We start from the raw sequence: 17,791 nt of genomic DNA on the forward strand, positions 1-17,791 counted from the left end.
CGATTCGAATTTATTTTTTTTTTTTTTTGGTCCTCTTCAAAAATGTTCATTCTCTTCCAAACAAAAATAAAAATTCAAGATGGGTGAATAGACCTTCTTTCTTTCCCCCCAAGTAGCCAGAATAAGGGACCCTCTTAAAAAAAAAAATGATGCAAAGCAGATCTTTTTCTATTATTTAATCATTTCAAAATTTCTCAATTTCTTTTTTTTTTTAAACGTCGAACCCTAACACAAAACCGGTCCTTTTTAGAACCAAGTGAGAGTCTCTTGGTTGGACAACATCGAAAAAGATTAGGGGATCCGATTGAATTCAGAGGAAAATTCAGTTTTAAAAAACCGAAAGAAAAAAAAATAAAGTTCATTTAAATTGTTCGCTGTTATTTCGTTAGTAACTCGACTCACTAAAGCAATCTACTCCTTTGCCTCCTGCCTTTAAAGCGCGTCCTTTATCTCTGCCCACCAACCCAAAACATGTAAGCCCCGTCGGCGTTTTTGCCGTCAAAGCGTGAATTCACGCTCAACGTGACCGCTTCTCTCCGGACAAATCTCTTTCGACCGAAAAAGCACTCAAACAAGTCCCCCCCCAAACCCCACTCCCAAACCCGCCAGTTGAGCAACAGAAGCTCTTCTTTCTTCAGCAGTTCCATACAATCAGGAAAGATCACCGAATTAGAGAAAAGATCCTGAACTTTGAGTTTCCTCCTCCCTCCTTTAAAAAAAATAAAAAATATATAAATAAAAAGAGAGTGTCTCATAAACTAATCGGATGCATTAGCAAAAGCAACTAGAAGGAATCAACAGCGGTGAGTGGAAGACCTCTCTCCCCCTCCCCCCTCTCAAGAGAAACAAGGAGCATTCAACAGTTCTACGACTACTTTCAATTTTAAGACTTTCTCATTCGAAATGGCCGCGCAACTTTTTGAGTGGGGAAGAAAAACATCAGCGCCCCGTAAAGTTTTTCTTAAGCGAATCATTAACCCGACAGGGAGGTATGTATACTAATTTTAGAACCAGCCGGCCGCTTCGTTTTGTTTAAATATACAAACAAGTCTCTCACTATATATTGCACACATCCAAACAATATTTATTTTTAAAAAGCTTTTTACGAAAACGACGTCGTCGTCGTCTAACAGTTTCTAAACAAAAACAAACAGTTGGTGTTGAAATGTCTCTCTGTCTTTGTCCGTCGTCGTCGTTCTTTCTCTTCTAGGAGGATGGGGGGGGGGGGATTCAAAAGCTGTGTCCGACAAACAACACCAATATTACACGGACTAATTGAACTAACTGCTCGAATTAGATTTCCCAGCGTATGAAACTATGGCGAACATTGACACACACACACACAAATTAAGTGTTGACGTGTTGTCTATTTGATTTATTTTTTAATATCCCCACCCCACCCAACAAAAAAAGCTAAAAAACGGCCATAAAATGAAGCTTTCTTTAACAACTTAATAGAGAAACAAAAGAGAGAAAAAAACAAAACAAAAAAAACGAATTATCCTGTAACTATATAGCAGCCAATAAAGCAAATGGGCGGAGAAGAAGGAAATGTCGGATCTGCGTAATGTCTTCCTTCTCGATTGCTTTTCCTCCTTGACGAGATGAGTGGACCACATTCTTTGTGTCCCTCTTATCTAATACAACTGAGCCATTCAAACCTATTCTTTCCCTCTCTCTCTCTGTCTCGCAAAGCTAATGGATCTCTCCACCGAACAACCGACTTTTCCCTCTCCGTACCCTCAAGACGGACACTAACCAATACGCAGATAAAAAAAAATAAATAAAAAATAAATGGGACGATGGGGATAAAGAAAATGAGGTTGAAATGATCAACAAAAAGGAAAAAAGATCCAGTGTTGCCTTATGGCTATTGTTTGTTTTCCGAAGAGCCGCAACAGAGCCGAGAGGAGGATGACTGGGCAACAAATGGCCCGAGACCTTGGCTGGCGGATGATGGAATGCCTTGCGGACAAATTAAAAGACGGCCAGCTCTTTTTTCTCTCTTTTTTTTTTTTGAAGCCAAAATAAAACGATGACTATCACCGTATTGTAACAACGAGACGAAGGAAGAAAAGAAAAAGAATCCACTCGTGTGGAGCAAAACAGTCCCGACAAAAGAGTTCGCCTGGGAGGGCCGTCTCTTATGGTTGAGCAAATTCCGTTTGAAATAAATTATTAAAAAAAACCAGTTGCTGTTAAAAACAAAACAAAAAAATATTGTCTTCCATTTAAGGTGCAATGCTATAAAAGGGAACGCGATAGAAGAAAATGATTTTGAAATAAAAAAAAGGCCGCCCTCAAACTGATGAAATGCCGCCGCCCAATGTCCAGTCATTTGCGTAACCCAAAACTCAAATCTCCCCCCTTTTTTTTTTGTCGAGTGTAACATCCAAATGATGTCGGTCGTGTTTTGTGGCGCAAAAGAAAACCAGAAAAGAAAATTTCAAAAAAGGAGAAACAAAAGGAACTCGATTATTGCCACTCCTTTCATGTTCTTCATTGACCGATCCCACCTGCTGTGCACATCGATATAATGAGGCAACGCCGGGACTGCGTTTCTCCGCTACTGCCGCCGTCTTTTTTTCTTTCCTTTTTTCCAATCCAAAACACACACACACACACACACACACACACACACACACACACACACACACGAAATGTGTACAGCCACTTGAATATCCCCATAGTTTTTTTGATCATTTTTGAATTTTACATTGAAAATATTTTCGTTGGCTCATTTTCTAGTCGTAAACACCCCGACTGAAATAGTTTTTCCAAGCCAATTAAGTCATTTTCGTTTCTTCCTTTTTAATAGCAAAATATAATTATGCAAAAAATAAAAGAGCCAGGTTCAACCGAGGTATTTTCTTTTTACTCTCCCCCCCCCCCATACCGGGAGCGCTCTATTTAAAGAAATGGAAATAAAAAGTTGTTGTCCTTATTTCTCTCTCTCTCATTAGCCTTGCAAATCATTTTCGTACGTATAAATACAGACACACACAGCGCATCTGTTGGAATTATTTTAACCCCACCCCTGTTACGCAATAAAAACACGACACCACGCAAGCGATCACGAAGCCTCTTCTGCGTGAGCGCGGGCGGTAATTGACTGTCTTGCAAGGAACAAAAAAGAAAGAAAAAAAAAACAAAAAAACAGGACGGCCACAGTTTTTCTTCCTTCCCAATTGGTTGGGGGTTAACGGAAAACGGCCCGGACACGAAATGGGCGTCATGGGTTACATCTCTATGTTGCGCTGCTCTAAAAAAAGAAGAAAAAATACCGGAGAGCCAAACAAAGAAGAAAATGTGCGTTTTTCTGTTTTGTTTTGTTTTTTTTATACTACGGACAAGAAGAGAGGGGGGGAAAGAAACATTTCGTGATGAGTCTATTTTATACAGAAACAACAACCTAAGGCCCCGAGTTTTCTTTTACAGCTACAGGCAATGAGTTCATGGTTCTTCCTACTCCGCCTCTTAGGGCTTTTGAGAACTGGCATCGCCTTTTGCTTAGCCCCCACCGCCGACATCTCAATTCTTTTTTGGCTCTCTGAACTGTTCATAAAGAAAAGAACCTGATGTGTATAGCCTCCAGGGCTGCAGACTCTTCCACAAACCCCATAGACTTTTTTTTTTTCATTTTCCAAGTTTAAAAAAATAAAATAAAATAAATATATAAATAATGTCTTCTTTTTCTCTTTCTATCACCCCTCATTCTTTTCACACACACGAATTTCACCTGGAAGCCAATAGAACACATTTGGCACCTGGCGGTGGTGGTAGACACGATGAAACAAGGGCAGAAGATGGGAAGGTCTTAGCTTTTAAATTCAGACACACACACACACACACGGCTGGAATTAAAAGATGGCTGTACACAAATACACATACCTGCGTTTAATTGTTCCATAGCGGAAATGAGATGTACGGCAGCCACCATCCAAAGCCAGCAGAGCATTACCGGTCGGCACGACCACCTTCTAGTTCCGGCCATGTCCTCGGTGTGTGTTTATCCTCGCCCCCTTTTTTTTCTAATTCTAAAAAATAATAATAATAAATAAAAAAACTGCATAAAAATAAATTTAAAAATGTTGATGGTTGAGTGAGAGCGAAGGTTTCAGATTGCCGGGCAAAAACAACAACATGAAACGAAACAAAAGTTAGGCAATCAAAACACATCACAAAAGACATGCGATCGAGTGTCGCTTCTTCCTTCCTCCCCTCGTTTTTTTTTTTTTCCCCAACAGAAATGAGAAAATGTCGGGAATGTTGAACATGCCCCAGGTAGATTTTTCGATGATGAAAAGGAAACAAAAAGAAAAAGGTTATGCATAATTTTATGTGGACGGGGAGGGGGGGATCATTTCCACCTGAATCAAACGCGACGGGAAACGTCAAATCGCATGATGCTCAAATGTTTTTCGATGAGGAAAAAAACCTGTGGATCGAGGGGTACGGCAACAATTCCGGTAAGAAATCGATCCATCAAAAAAAGCCCCAAAAATAAAAGGATCAAACTGTTGACGAAGAAAATAAGACGCAGACGACAGACATCGAATTTAATTTGCACCTTTAGAAAACATCCATCCACCTCTTTGAAATCGACCTGAATGCTGCCCCCTTTGATTCATGAAATACGTCCCCCTTCCCCTCTATTCCTAGAAAAGTAGGGAGGGGGGATTTTTCGAGAAGACCAACAGCTGGTGCTTTAGTTCGCACGGAGTTTTGCTTTTATGTTAAAAAACATTCCCCAGGTATATAAAAAAAAAAGAATAAAAACACACAGAAGAAGAAAAGAAAAAGGGAAAATGGCTGCGAGGGGAAGAAGAAAAGGGAAGGGAGTTAGTTGACCGGGACAGTTATCTAAGGAACACAACAAAAATGGATGAAGAGACGACGAGGTCTTTCACATCTGTTTTTTTTTTCAGAGAGGGGAACACACACGCAGTAGCTACTTGAATTGTTGTCGGTGTTACATAGGCAACCTTCAATTGGAATTAAAGTTTTTTCATTCGCATTGCCCTTTTTTTATGTTTGTTTGACTATTCACTCGCTTTGCCCTACATGTCTAATTAAGAACGAAATGCATTGACAAGGCAACAGACGGTCTCTGTTGCTGGAACAAGCAAACGCAGTTCTCTGACACACATACAGTTGCTCTACGATCAATAAGTACACACACACACACAAAAGTTTTGCCGGCTACCCACCCTACACTCCTCCCCTTCTGGTAGTAGCTGTGTGTGAGTGTGTGTGTATGCACAAAATAGCCTACTCTCTCCCTCCAAAAGCGCCTGTAATCATTCTGCAGAAATCAACTTTATTGTGGGTTCTATTTTCTAGACTTTTCGTGCAAGAAAAATGTCAATGAAAACACGTTGGAAATTGATTTTTGCATTTTCAAGGATGTTCGTCTGAAATTTCAAAATGGCTTACGGCCAACATGCAAAAAGGGACAGTTTTGATTCTTTTCAGCAGGTGTTGGTTGGTGCACCAAACGACGGAAAAGGCAACAACATTTTGATACAAAAGAGATTTCATTCTTCTTTTTTTTTTAAATCCGAACATGGTTATGAAGAAAATAACTCACACAACGCCTCTGCCCGCGACACACCACTGGCACAACCGAAACAGACACTGGCGCGCACACACACACACACAAAAGGTCAAGTTCAGAAAGGAAAAAAAACTCTTGTGAATCTTCTTTTGAAACACAAAGCACGTTCGAGAGGGAAGCGAGGCGTCAGAAGAAAAACAAGTGTAAACGTGCACACTCACACACACAGTCACTTGAGTTTTGACTCACAAAAGTTTTGACTTAGTTTTCAATGGAGTTTGTGGAATCGAAAGAAAAACCTGATTCTCATGATGTGTGCAAGGTGGGAAAACGCAAGACAACAAACACACCTCGGCCTCAACGCTTCAACGACTGAAGCGTCTGGGAGGAAAACGTTTCAATGAGGCTGGCTAGTAGCGTCCCCTATGCTTGTTGGATTTTTGCACCGCCAGATGGCCTTACTGTGTATGTGAATTTGCCTGTCGTCTGCAGTGCATGTCTAATGAACACACTATTTGGTGTTTTTTCTTTCGGATTAAAAACAATCGCCATCGATCATGAGTAGTTTATCTCAATTTACTTGTTTCAGGACATTGCTAGCGTCATCTTTGAAAACAGTATTGTTGAATTTGTTTATAATATTTACCTAATGGTAATGGGAGCTTGTTTGTACATAGGCATATCAACGAAACATGCCAACGATGAATGCCGGCATTCAGGTTCGAGAAAGACACACTAAACATTGGGCTCCCGCATTCAAGAAACTGAGGAGATTGAAGGTAAATTTCGAATATTTAGCTGCCTGCATACAGAGTTTTGATATGCAAGTTTTCCAAATAGGTTCAAAAAGTGAAGCTGCCAAATTTTCGTGAAGAAGATACCATCTCAGAATTGACACCAGATCAAATAAGATCGAGGATGAAGGAACAGGGTATCCTACCTCCTCGTTCTTGGATGGAACGACCTATTACTATATCTGCAACAGGAGCTGTTTTCGAACCATACATTCCTCCAGAGGGTGATGGGAAACTCTCTTCTTTGACACTTGGGGTAACAAAGCTTGTTTTTCAATCATTATTTCAATCTAATATACATGATATTAATACTGAGTAGGGTGCCAAACAAAGCATGGAATTTCTTTCCAAAAAGAGCAAGTCTATGCTAGCTGTCAGGAAGATCCGCAGTTTTGAAGATAGCTTTAGCCCAAGTACTTTTGCAGAAGAAGCTCAGGACATTTACATCAAAGCACATAAAGCTCTAGTAGAGTAAGTATTCATACACTTATTTTTATTAAGAAAAAATGATACTTATTGAACTGTGTGAACAGGAAAGACTATGATACTTTACATCAATGTGTCACTGAATTATGTTTTCCTCTGATGACGGAGGATCTAAAAATGTGCACTACTCGCTGGCAATTTCTTAAATCTCTCGAGCCGCCAAGAGTGGTACATGCTAGATGCACCGATATTATCAACAAGGAGAATATTTTTTCACAGGTTTGCTCCCTTAATTGTTTTAGGTATCACATATGGGTAAATATCAGCTTTAATCGCAGGTTACGGTTCGTTTTCACACCCAACAAACACTCGCAGTTTATGATCGATTTGGTCGCTTAATATACGGCAGTGAAGTGGTTGCCAAAGATGTTGTCGAGTACGTTGTCTTCGAGAAACATTTGGCCAATTCTTATGGATTATGGAGAATCCACGAGAAGATCATTCCCGACTGGATGCCAGCACGAGAGCCCGGAAGAAAAACCTATGTTCAACAGAAGCCCGTAGTTGAAAGTGAGCCAGTTGCTGATACGGCGGTACCCGCAACCCCTACCGAACAATCGGCTGCTGTAGCTTAAAAACGTTGGCGTACATTGAGTTTAATACATTTGAAATAGTCATCATGGCCTCCATTGATCACACATTCACAATAGGGATGGTAGCAATTGGCCAGCTAAGCGCGGTTTCGCTAATCCTTTCTACAACGACCACTGATTTATGTGCGAACTAATCATTACTTTTCAGAAATTTTGATTTTGACGAAAACCGGATTCCGACTTGGCAGTCGTGCTCATCCAAACCTCAAACACGATGATTACTAACAGGCCGGGTTACTTGGTACATCTAAAGGTAACCATTTAATTGAAAATAAAGATGAAGCCAATTCTTAAGCATTTTTTTACTTTGCAAGGTCGAAACTCGAAAAGAAAAGTGGCAAATCTTCCTACTCAGAAGACTACATCTGAATCGAATAAGCCAGACATCATCTATAACAGCTTATCGACGTATCTACTACCGATCGTGATCAACAACAAACCTGTAACGATGAAAATTGATTCGGGCTGTCACGATTCAATCATTAACGCACTTATTTGGCAGGAGCTGGGCCGACCACAATTAGAGCCAGCAACCACTAAGAGGTACTCGGCTACGGGAGTTGAAGTCGTGCTGATGGGCCATTTCACCGCCCGAGTACGTTACGCTGGAAGGCTTTTCCTGTTGCCCCTGACAGTGTCGAATCGAACGGACACCCGTAATTTGATGGGCAGGAGATGGTTCCCGATTCTTCACTTGGATTGGAACCGAATCTTTCATTGCATCCCGACTGCTCATTTCATGAAGAAACAAACCGAAAATGAACGTCAGCTAGCCCTGGAAACGACTAAAAGAACCTGCCCTTTTTACGTTCACGTTAAAGTCGAAGGCGTAAATCTGCGAATGTTGCTGGACACGGGAGCCACGCAGTCGAAAATCACTGTTTCCCAGTGGCAATTGATAGGCAAGCCCCGACTCCAACCGACCAGTATTATCATTCACGATACCGCCAACAACGTTATGCCGCTCGTTGGTCGATGCATAATCAATGCCGAATATAATGGCCAACGTGGACTTCTTCCGCTTTTGGTTTCGGGCGGAGCCAACGGATATGCAGTTATAGGAACGGATTGGTTTAAAACAATTCGATTTGACTTTAATAACATTTTCGAAACCATGACCTTCCAACAAGCACCTAAATCATCAGCTGGTCAAACGTTTGAACCACAAAAGTGTCAGATGCTTTCGTCGCCCTGCGCTCAATATCCACCGGAGTCCGATCAAAGTCCTAACGCTGACGCTGAGACTAAAGGAAGAATAGAAATGGAGAAGGTGACTTTACTTGATTAAATTTCGTTCTGTTTCGTACTGATAAAGTGAGGAAAACTGCTCAATTCAACATTGACCAGTTCTAAATGATAATACAAAAAATTCGATAAAACTGATAGTTACAATTTGTGTGGGTATCCGTGCCAGTTCAAAGTGGTTGGCTATTTTTAATTAGAATTTCAATTGTCTGTTTGAACCTGCAGGGTAAACGAACGCGATACGGACTGTCCTGTTTTTTTTGGTTTTTTTTTGTTCCCTATTACATATTCATTGAACCCGGATTTTCAGTGCTTGTTTTATCGTACAGAAAAGTGCGAGGGGGAGAACACCGCTGCATTGCGAAAGAGTCAAACAACTGGCCGCTGTTTGATTTCAAACATATCTTGAGAAAATAAGGACAAAGTCATTGATAGTTGATACATTAGTATCTACTGGCAGCCATTACATGCGTTTCCTTTTACAGCGCTTTACATATACAATAACCGTCATTCACTTTGAACGCTTGTGCGTTTTACCATAAGCGCCCGTGTTAAACGCGCACGACTCCGACCCGCTTATTCTAGTCTAACATACTGTATAAGCTATTTCTTATACATTTATATCGCTTAATAGCTAAGACAATTTTCTATTTAGCGGTGAGATTGAAAAATTTTTCTGATTGCTGGTTTTTCCGTCAAAGTAAAACCCAGCTATCTTTGAACATGGTGTCTCTTACATGTTAGCTTATGGAGAAAGGGTGTTTTTATTTATTTAATTGTACACAAACGGCTTGAACCATTTGCATGCCGTTTGTTGGCATTGAAACGGATTTCATTCTTCTGTAGATGCTAGAAATCCCCTGGTACTAACTTATGATATGAATTCCCTGAATTAATTTTTTGTCAACACATGTGTAATTTTAAGCGAATCGGCGTGGTGTCCCCCCTCTGGCATACTCCCAGTACCACCCGCTGAACCTTTGTTCAGCGCGCGCTTGTAAGTACAAAGTAGAAGGTGGTACTGGGAGTATGCCAGAGGGGGGACACCACGCCGATTCGCTTAAAATTAAAACAAAGTGTTTCAATTGCCCTGCAATAGGGTCATCGTTACATTTAATTATTTAAAATTATTTAAGAATGCAGGGAAAAATTAAATGACATTAAATTGTAGAAAAATGAATTGCAAATCATCTGAAACTAATTTTATTACTAAAGCGTAGCGTTTTAGAGGTTAAAACAAAAAAATTGAAAACGCAAATTTAACAGACGGAGAACAAAAAACAGTTTTTTCGAGATATCTTAAAAACTTTTGAATACAAAAACTCGTAAATTTTTCTAAACTTGTAAACCCCCTCATTCTATTAACCCTAATTTTTTCAAGAAAATTCCTCTTATACGGCGAGAGAAACAATTTTTGTTTCAATTGCCCTGTGTCTCAATTGCCCCCACTCTCCTCTACCTAATGGTAAAATTTGATCACACTAGCAGTTGTGGCTGCTGAGATATCGTGATTTTCATTTTATGTGGGTATGAAGAAGCTTCCTTATGGGAAAACCCACGTTGCAATTGCGTCGACACACCGTTTCAATTGCCCTGCTACCATGGCAATTGAAACACTCGAAGCGACCTCAGTTTTTTACAATTTACTACTATTAAAATTAATCTTTTCTCATTTAAAAAAATACCGTTTAGTAGCTGAGATAATAGGCTACAATTCTATACAATTTTTATATTAAATTTTTTAGTTTTTTTTTTCAAGAAATACAAAAAACCAAAAAGTGTATCAATTGCCCCCACTCTCCCCTACGTAGTTGGAAAAAGAAAGACATTAAAGTACCGTATACCCTTTTTACGTTTTTTTTTTCAATGATTGCACTCACTAGTTCATAATGATTCACTTCCATTGATTATTCGTACTTGTGTGGCTTTACAGGTGATTCGGGCCGTTTTGATTGTAGACTATCGTAACACGCCACACGAAAAAGATCAACGCGAATGTTACGATAAAAAGTAGCCTCTTATCAAATGGAAGGTCACCTTTATTGAATGACTGTATTTTATGCCAACCTACGTTTACATTGATTATTCTAAACATTAATGGCTGCTTCTCGTGACTAGAGCACATTTAGCTATTTAAGCCTGGTATACATGGCCTAATGCTGGAACGTGTAAAGGTTCAAAGATGCTTCGTCATGGTCTGCACGACGTGCAATTTTCGAATTTCAGGTTTTACGCTCCGGTAGTCCAATAATTGGTTACCACTAGGCACGCGAACGAAATACACGTGATGAAATCGAATTTGAATTTCCTTTTCCGGTTCAAGATGCCAAGCAAAATGCTCATGTTTTACTAATCAAAAATTGGAGACGTTAAAAGGAGACCGTCAAATCCCGTCATCGATCGACATGGAATTCCAGCCGTAAAGTTGTGACGGCCTTTGCGCCGACTTGCCCGCGCAGTAACTGACACACTATTTGGCTTGTGTGGCAACAAAGGTGGCCTTATTTGGTATTTTTATTCTCTCCGATTGCACGCAGGCAAGAGACAAAGAAGTGAGCTATACACCACCACACGGTGGGCGAGCCAGTTGAAATGGACTTTGCCTGCAGCAATGATGTGGTTATCTAGCTCAGCGCGACTTAGCTTCAGGTAAGGAGGTCACATGATTCCGTGCCTTTTGTTAAACAAAAAGGGATACTATATAAGATGCACACGGCACTACTCTCGGAGGGAGCGCGGGAGATTCAACTGACCGAACTTTTACTTTTCTCACAGGTGAGTCAAAACCCTTTTTTTTTAAATAAAGAATTTTTTTTTATTCTGTTGTTTTGTTGTTGTTACGTTCTATTAAGAACACAGGCCTTAAGATATAAAGAAAGTCTGATTTATTCCGTTGAACGGTTACAAGAATGGCCATTGTGTAGTTTTACTCAATTGGATAGTTTTCTTTCAAAGAATAGCGGCCATTTTTTCGGGTCTTGTGACAGTGCAGTTGTTTCACGTGGTTGCCTAGTAAACTGTTTTACCGATTGTTGAAGCCAACAATCTGTGAAAAAAAGAATTGCGCCGATAGGTTTTTACGTGTAAATCTCGACGGACGGTACACGACCGTATCCGTTACCCAAGACATTTACGCTGTAAACACTTGGTATAAGAACGACGTGGTAACATAAATAAGCTACTCCAAACTGTATATACTTTCTCTAACTGTAAAATGCAGAAGAAAAAAAAACTCTATACATATATATCAATCGAGACTCTCAAAAAAAAAGGGCTTCAGTCTTCCATCCGGTTCGGATGGATTGGGTAGTGTCCAATCAGGTTCTTTTTTTTTTTTTCTCCCGAATTGTGCACGCCATTACGTGGAACACAGTTAACACCAAACTAGTGGGAATTCCAAAAGCAGAGTTGTAACCTTAGGCAAGAATTGTTCAGACTGATTTCCCGGACAACTTTCCTTTTACATTTTTGCATATACGTGCCTCTCTACCTTTGGCTAAATCTACGAAAGAAAAACACAAAAAACAGGTATGTTTTTGGATGTCGTAAGGCAAAAAAAAAAAAAAAAAATTAAAAAAAATGACCTTCATTTTTGCTTCGCACAGCAACTTGTTTTTACCAAAGTCTTCCGCCTTGTTCAGTAAAACAATAACCTTGATTCTAAAATCGAATTAGTTTTATGCGTGTTACGAAGGTGAATTTGCTTGTGTTTTTTTTTTTTTTACATTTTAGCAAGCACGTGAAATGGTTGCTAAGGAGAGAATTTTAACAAGTGCGCGTAAAAACGCGACCGAAAAGAGAAAGCTCTTTAGTAGCATTGCTCGTTTTCTCCTCAGACTAGAAAGAATAAACATCACCTGTGTTTGCTCGAAATCTAACCGCAGGGACAAGTGTCCACAAGTGCAAGCGTATGCGAGTGGCCGGGTATTCATTCGCTGCATACACACACAGTTATCGTAACGCTGAATTATTTTTAAATAGACGAACGAAAAGAAAAAAGAAATCTTTAAATCCAGTATAATCACGGAGCATTTATTTGACTTGTGCCTCTCTATATCAGTGAAAGCCAGACTTTATCTGTCAAGGGAGTCTATAGGATTATGATCAATTACAATCGATGGTGGTTGAATGTGGCAGGGAGTCCGTTTTTATTTTAACAACTGATCGGTATGTATCGAAAACATGTAAGTAGATTACGTTTATTTGGCGAGACGCGTGACCCTTAGATTACGCACTTTGTAACGCCTACAGGTGACATTGTCCTTCAATTTCCCACGCCTGTGACCCTGGTGGCATTACTTGATAGGTTTTATCGTACCTTTGGTCGTTAGGGATTGTGGTACATAATAGGATTTGTATAGTTTAAAAGTGACATAGGAAAACCGTAAAAATGTAAAAGAAAATCGTTTGAGACTACCTGTAAAGTCAATCAATGATGTCCTACCGTTCCAGTTACTGTTTTTCTAGATTCAAACAGGTCATGTAAAGTTTTGCAGGACAATGACCTGCGCATAGCAACGTTGACTGAGAATGAAGTTCATGCAAGGTCGAGCATTTAAGTTGGAACATTGTGTTTTTATTTTAATGTCAAACAGCCAGAAGCATTTGGACAAGGTGTTAAACTACAGTTACTGATTATTAGTTAGTATTACCACTGGAAAGTTGTACAGCTCAAAATGAAGTGAAACGGAACGTTAAGTCAAAAACAAACGTTATCGCTGTCAAGGGCAGCTAACCGTCAATGGCGTTCAGGTAATGGACTTTCCAACTTTCGACACCCCGAATGACATTGAAAGAAGGCAGTTAAAACCACCAAAGTTTAGCCGACACATGTCCATTCTCGAAAATCCTTTGTTTGTTTAACACTTGTGCTATATAGTTCTCCCATTTTTCGCTTTTCCTACCTATCCACATAGGCAGACACGTAAAGTAACGGACCACGTATACACCCAAAAATGGATCCGGTCGATCTCGCCAAAGTCATTTCAATGATCGTCCTATCATTAGGGACACTTATTCTCGGTCTGCTCCCCATCTGGATTATCCGCCGGATGAAAGCAAAATCCGGCAGTCATGAGATGTCACCCGGAATCCGTAATGTACTGTCCGGAATGCTTTGCTTTGGTGGCGGAGTCCTAATGGCCACAGCATTGACTCACCTGTTACCCGAGCTACACGAAGGCATCGCAGAATTACAAGCAGATGGCACCATCAAATCGTCACTTCCAATAGCTGAAATCACCTTTAGCGCTGGATTCTTTCTCGTCTATCTTATCGAAGAGCTCGTTCACCTCGTTATTCATCAGAGGTCTCATCGTAAGAAAGCTGACGTCTCCATTCATCAGTCTGTTGGCATTACAGTTGTCCAACCGATTCAACCCGACAAGCTGGAAGATGGAGACAGTTGCAACGAAAAGACTATTTGTCAATCCAATTGCGATGATTTGTCCACGCCAAGCACGAATTCTGGAAGCGATCAAGCCATTGTTGACAATATATCCATCACGTCAAAGAAACGTACGGCGAGCGTTGTTCATCATCACGATCACCACCATCACGTGATGGCTGATACGAACAGGACGCTACCATCTGTTCAAGGCCTTCTCATCATTATTGGATTGTCCTTACACGAAATCCTGGAGGGAGTCGCTATCGGATTGGAAGAGACGGAAGGCGATGTGTGGAGTCTGTTTGCTGCTGTTGCGACCCATAAATTTGTGATTACGTTCTGTGTCGGCTTGGATATGGCATCGAACGGAGTCAAACCTAGTCTACAAATCTGTTACATGATCGTTTTGTCACTAGTATCTTCCATCGGTAAAAAGAAAACACATTTTTTTTTTTTTTTTGAATTATCCGTTTCAATTTTTAAAATGTTTTCTTCTTTATTTGAAGGAATTGGAGTGGGGATGGCCCTTTCAAATGGCACGTCAGCAGGATTAGTGCTGACGTCATTAATCCTTCAAGGTCTGGCCGGTGGCACGCTCATCTACGTGGCTTTCTTTGAGGTGCTGGAACGTGAACGCACCAAACCGTCCAATAAGCTGATGCAATGGGCCACGGTCCTCTTAGGATTCTTGTTTATGATCGGACTCGAAGCTCTAAGTATGAATAATGCAATCATTTTTACTATTGTTACACAAAAAACGTCTAACCTGGAATTTTTGTACTAAATAGTTCCAGAACATGAACATGGAGACCATGAAGAACATGAAAACCACAGTCCTACTGAAGAACCCTATACTCATTTACAAAAACTGGTGACTGCTATGACACCTCAACTGCTGGGTTTTCATGCTGAACACGATAGTCATAACCATTAAGTTAACTGTCATCTCTCCCCATTTTTTCTTGAAAAACTTTTGACTAGGATTGATTCCTGTTTGATATCCAACACCTGTACATATATCCGACCTTTTTATATTTTGGTTTTACATTTTTTTTTTTCACTTTAAATATTTCGTTTTAATGGGTATTTGATGGATACACCGTGGGAGGTATGCGTTTTTAAGCAAAATATTTAGTTTTTATGTTCCCGAATGTTTTTAATTGTTATTCTACTCACGAGAAATGGATTGATGGTGGAATTTTTTAATACAATGAGCAGCTAGTGAGGAGTATGACGATTGAAATTCTGTGCTGTGCACAATTCAAAAAGAAAAAAAAAAATATGTAAAAAAAAAACTAAAGTTTATTTCGTTATCCCCTCCAAATGTGTACATTGAAATTTCCCCAAGAAAAAAACCATCTCATACACTTTTCTTGTCTTTGACGTAATTTTTCAACGGATGCGTATATCGTGAATCAAAATTTAAAATCCGCGACGGGCAGCAGCTTCGGCGTGAGCGCGGAAATGTTCCTGCCTGGCGGCCCAGACTTCAGGAGTGTCAGGAATCGGTTGCAAATAGTAAGGCTGAAGAGATGGCAAAGAGGCGACGACACCATTGGCTGCAGCGACAGTAGCGTAAGCCTATATACCAAAGTTAAATGAATTCATGTCTATAACCTTGTCAAAAAGAAAAAAAGATTCAAATTACCTTATAATGTTCAGCTTTGGCAGCCCAGACGTCAGGTGTGTCTTGAACAGCTTGTTGAAGATAGATGGGGCTGGGTGCGGGTGGCAGAGCGTTGAGGGCGCGGGCAGTGGCGTGAGCAGCGTTGTGAGCTGCACGTGCAGCAGCCACTTCGGGAGTCTCAAGAATAGGACTGCCGTAGACAGTGCAGGCAAGCAATAAAATAGCGACCTAATAAATCATTGCCATTTTGATAGATAAATTTCAATTCTTGGCGAAAATATTAAAAGAAAACATACAAAGGAATTCATGTCGACTCGCTGAAGGAATGGGAAGCTGCTGAAGAAGAAGTCGGTTGACTGCTGATTTTAACTACAGTTTTTGAGCGGTTTATATACCAGTGAAACTGTCAAGGAATAAAAAGGATTGGCTAGGAAATAGCTCTCGGCAAGGTATTCATCCCCATAAAAAAATTGTTTTCCCTTTAAATTTCGCCTTAAATGTACTCGATGTTTATAGTAACATAAGGACTGACCACACCCTTCAATCTTCATCCCAGCAGGAACAGGATGTTAGATCTTTATTCACGTGATCAAAGACAGAAAAAGAAAAGGACGACCTTCACAGAAGCTTTGAACAATCAGCCATCTTTTTTGGTCATCTAAAAACTAGTTATTCGTGAGTATATTTCTAGCCCTTTCTTCCGATCAAATCGATGTTGTATCTTGGTTGAAACGAAACACCATTTATTTATCCCACGAATTTAGTCTTATTAAGGTGGTCAAACCAAAATCTTGAGGTTCGCTTTGCTGGTAAAAGGAATGAGATTGATGGAAATCGATTAGTCAATGTCGATTCCTTGCATCATTTAGCGGGAAGTCGGGTGGTTTTGGGTGTCGCTACTCCTATTTGATAAATGTCGTCGGGAAAACGAGAACAGCAACACAGTTTCACTACATTTGAGGTTTTCTACGAACAACAATAAAATGAAATTGGTTATTTTAGGTTCCATAGAACTTATGCAAATATTTTTTGAGTTGTTTCTATGGTCACTGCTGATGAAACTTTGCAGCTGTGCTAGTCGTGTTGGAAGACTGCCATTGCCTCTTTCTACTTTTGCACTCGTAAGAATGACACATACAATAGGGAAACGGGAAGGAAAAGGCAGGAAAGACAGATGGTCCGACGGGGTGGCTGATGGTAAATACAAAAGAAATTCTGATTAATAACTATTTGGTGCAAAACAACCTCATCTGTGGTTGCATGGTATTCTTGTGGTAAACTTAAAGGTTAATTAGGGCAATATACGGTTTTTAACCAGACTGGTTATGCAAATCTGTACAGATGAGTAAAGTTCATTTTAATTTCAAAGGGAAAATTCGGTGACGAAAGGATAACGAATCCAAAATCCAAAAACTTAAACTAAAATAATGGCAAATCAATTGTCTTATTGACTGGGCAAAATGGACAAGACTCTATAAGCACATCCCGAATGACGCAGGTTCTGAGATATTACTCCGGAAGCTAATATAGCCTATAGGTGCCTAATCAGTTTATCCCTGGTCAATCATCTAGTTAACTCTTGTGCAAATTCTTAGCTAAAACCAAGTCTTGATTTTCACGAGGCGCGAATCTTTTGTACCGGTTCCTAACGCCAGTACAAAAGTCAAAAAGCCTGAAGGGAAATTTGCAAAAGTTGTCCGTAGACAGAAAGAATTGTATGATTTACTCAACAAACCACAATGTATCCATCTTTAGATGTGAAATATTCACGTTTCATTAAAAGAACACATGTGCATTATGCGTCAAGATTCAATCGGATGACCTTAACCGAAATGCGATTTACGCTGAATGTTCCATTGATTGTAGCGAGAATATATCAATGGTAAACGGCGTCGTTTCGTCCATAAGAGAGGCGGCGAGTTTTAGCAAGTTTTTTTTTAAAGGATAACTGCTGTGAAGTCATTGAAATCTGGAACTCAGTAAGACGTACGGTTCGAAACAGACTCAGATCATTCTCTTAAGTGCAGCAGCGATTTGTTAACCGTAAGGTACGTACTGTTAATACGTTAACCGATTCGATATCGTAGCTTTGTTTAAACT

General features: G+C 40.0%; 5 protein-coding genes across 9 annotated transcripts in view; 3 read left to right on the forward strand and 2 right to left on the reverse strand.

Moving 5' to 3' along the window:
• LOC116923422 (semaphorin-2A) overlaps nt 1-5,911 on the reverse strand; it is a 25,898-nt gene extending 19,987 nt beyond the window's left edge. The window contains exons 1-2 of the mRNA XM_032929878.2: nt 5,591-5,911; nt 3,892-4,037 (exon numbers count right to left, since the gene is read on the reverse strand). Of these exons, the coding sequence (XP_032785769.1) occupies nt 3,892-3,994 (103 nt within the window). The 5' untranslated portion in view covers nt 3,995-4,037; nt 5,591-5,911. The remainder of the gene's footprint in view (nt 1-3,891; nt 4,038-5,590) is intronic.
• A 101-nt stretch (nt 5,912-6,012) lies between these two features.
• LOC116923426 (probable 39S ribosomal protein L45, mitochondrial) lies at nt 6,013-7,454 on the forward strand. The gene is made up of 6 exons (XM_032929885.2): nt 6,013-6,174; nt 6,235-6,336; nt 6,398-6,607; nt 6,671-6,822; nt 6,885-7,056; nt 7,116-7,454. The coding sequence occupies exons 1-6, from the start codon at nt 6,115-6,117 to the stop codon at nt 7,410-7,412; spliced, it is 993 nt and encodes a 330-aa protein (XP_032785776.1). The 5' UTR covers nt 6,013-6,114; the 3' UTR covers nt 7,413-7,454.
• Nucleotides 7,455-7,667: 213 nt separating this feature from the next.
• LOC116923986 lies at nt 7,668-8,809 on the forward strand. The gene is made up of 3 exons (XM_032930512.2): nt 7,668-7,683; nt 7,745-7,872; nt 7,933-8,809. Exon 3 carries the CDS (start codon nt 8,005-8,007, stop codon nt 8,716-8,718), a length of 714 nt encoding a protein of 237 aa, XP_032786403.2. The 5' UTR covers nt 7,668-7,683; nt 7,745-7,872; nt 7,933-8,004; the 3' UTR covers nt 8,719-8,809.
• Nucleotides 8,810-11,293: 2,484 nt separating this feature from the next.
• On the forward strand, nt 11,294-15,295 carry LOC116923995 (zinc transporter ZIP3). 5 transcript variants are annotated; one of them, XM_032930522.2, is made up of 4 exons: nt 11,294-11,450; nt 13,592-14,492; nt 14,571-14,780; nt 14,853-15,295. In XM_032930522.2, exons 2-4 carry the CDS (start codon nt 13,631-13,633, stop codon nt 14,996-14,998), a joined length of 1,218 nt encoding a protein of 405 aa, XP_032786413.2. In that variant the 5' UTR covers nt 11,294-11,450; nt 13,592-13,630; the 3' UTR covers nt 14,999-15,295. The 5 variants fall into 5 exon arrangements, with proteins under 5 accessions (XP_032786413.2, XP_045030207.1, XP_045030205.1 ...); XM_045174272.1 differs by having other exon boundaries at nt 11,300-11,450; nt 13,596-14,492; XM_045174270.1 differs by lacking the exon at nt 11,294-11,450 and adding an exon at nt 11,616-12,203.
• A 53-nt stretch (nt 15,296-15,348) lies between these two features.
• On the reverse strand, nt 15,349-16,130 carry LOC116923996 (cuticle protein 18.7). The gene is made up of 3 exons (XM_032930524.2): nt 15,988-16,130; nt 15,713-15,919; nt 15,349-15,645 (listed from the first exon to the last, which is right to left on the reverse strand). The coding sequence occupies exons 1-3, from the start codon at nt 15,997-15,999 to the stop codon at nt 15,487-15,489; spliced, it is 378 nt and encodes a 125-aa protein (XP_032786415.1). The 5' UTR covers nt 16,000-16,130; the 3' UTR covers nt 15,349-15,486.
• Between the last annotated feature and the right edge of the window lie 1,661 nt (nt 16,131-17,791).

Source organism: Daphnia magna, linkage group LG5, assembly GCF_020631705.1.
Source record: "Daphnia magna isolate NIES linkage group LG5, ASM2063170v1.1, whole genome shotgun sequence".
Lineage (NCBI taxonomy): Eukaryota > Metazoa > Arthropoda > Branchiopoda > Diplostraca > Daphniidae > Daphnia > Daphnia magna.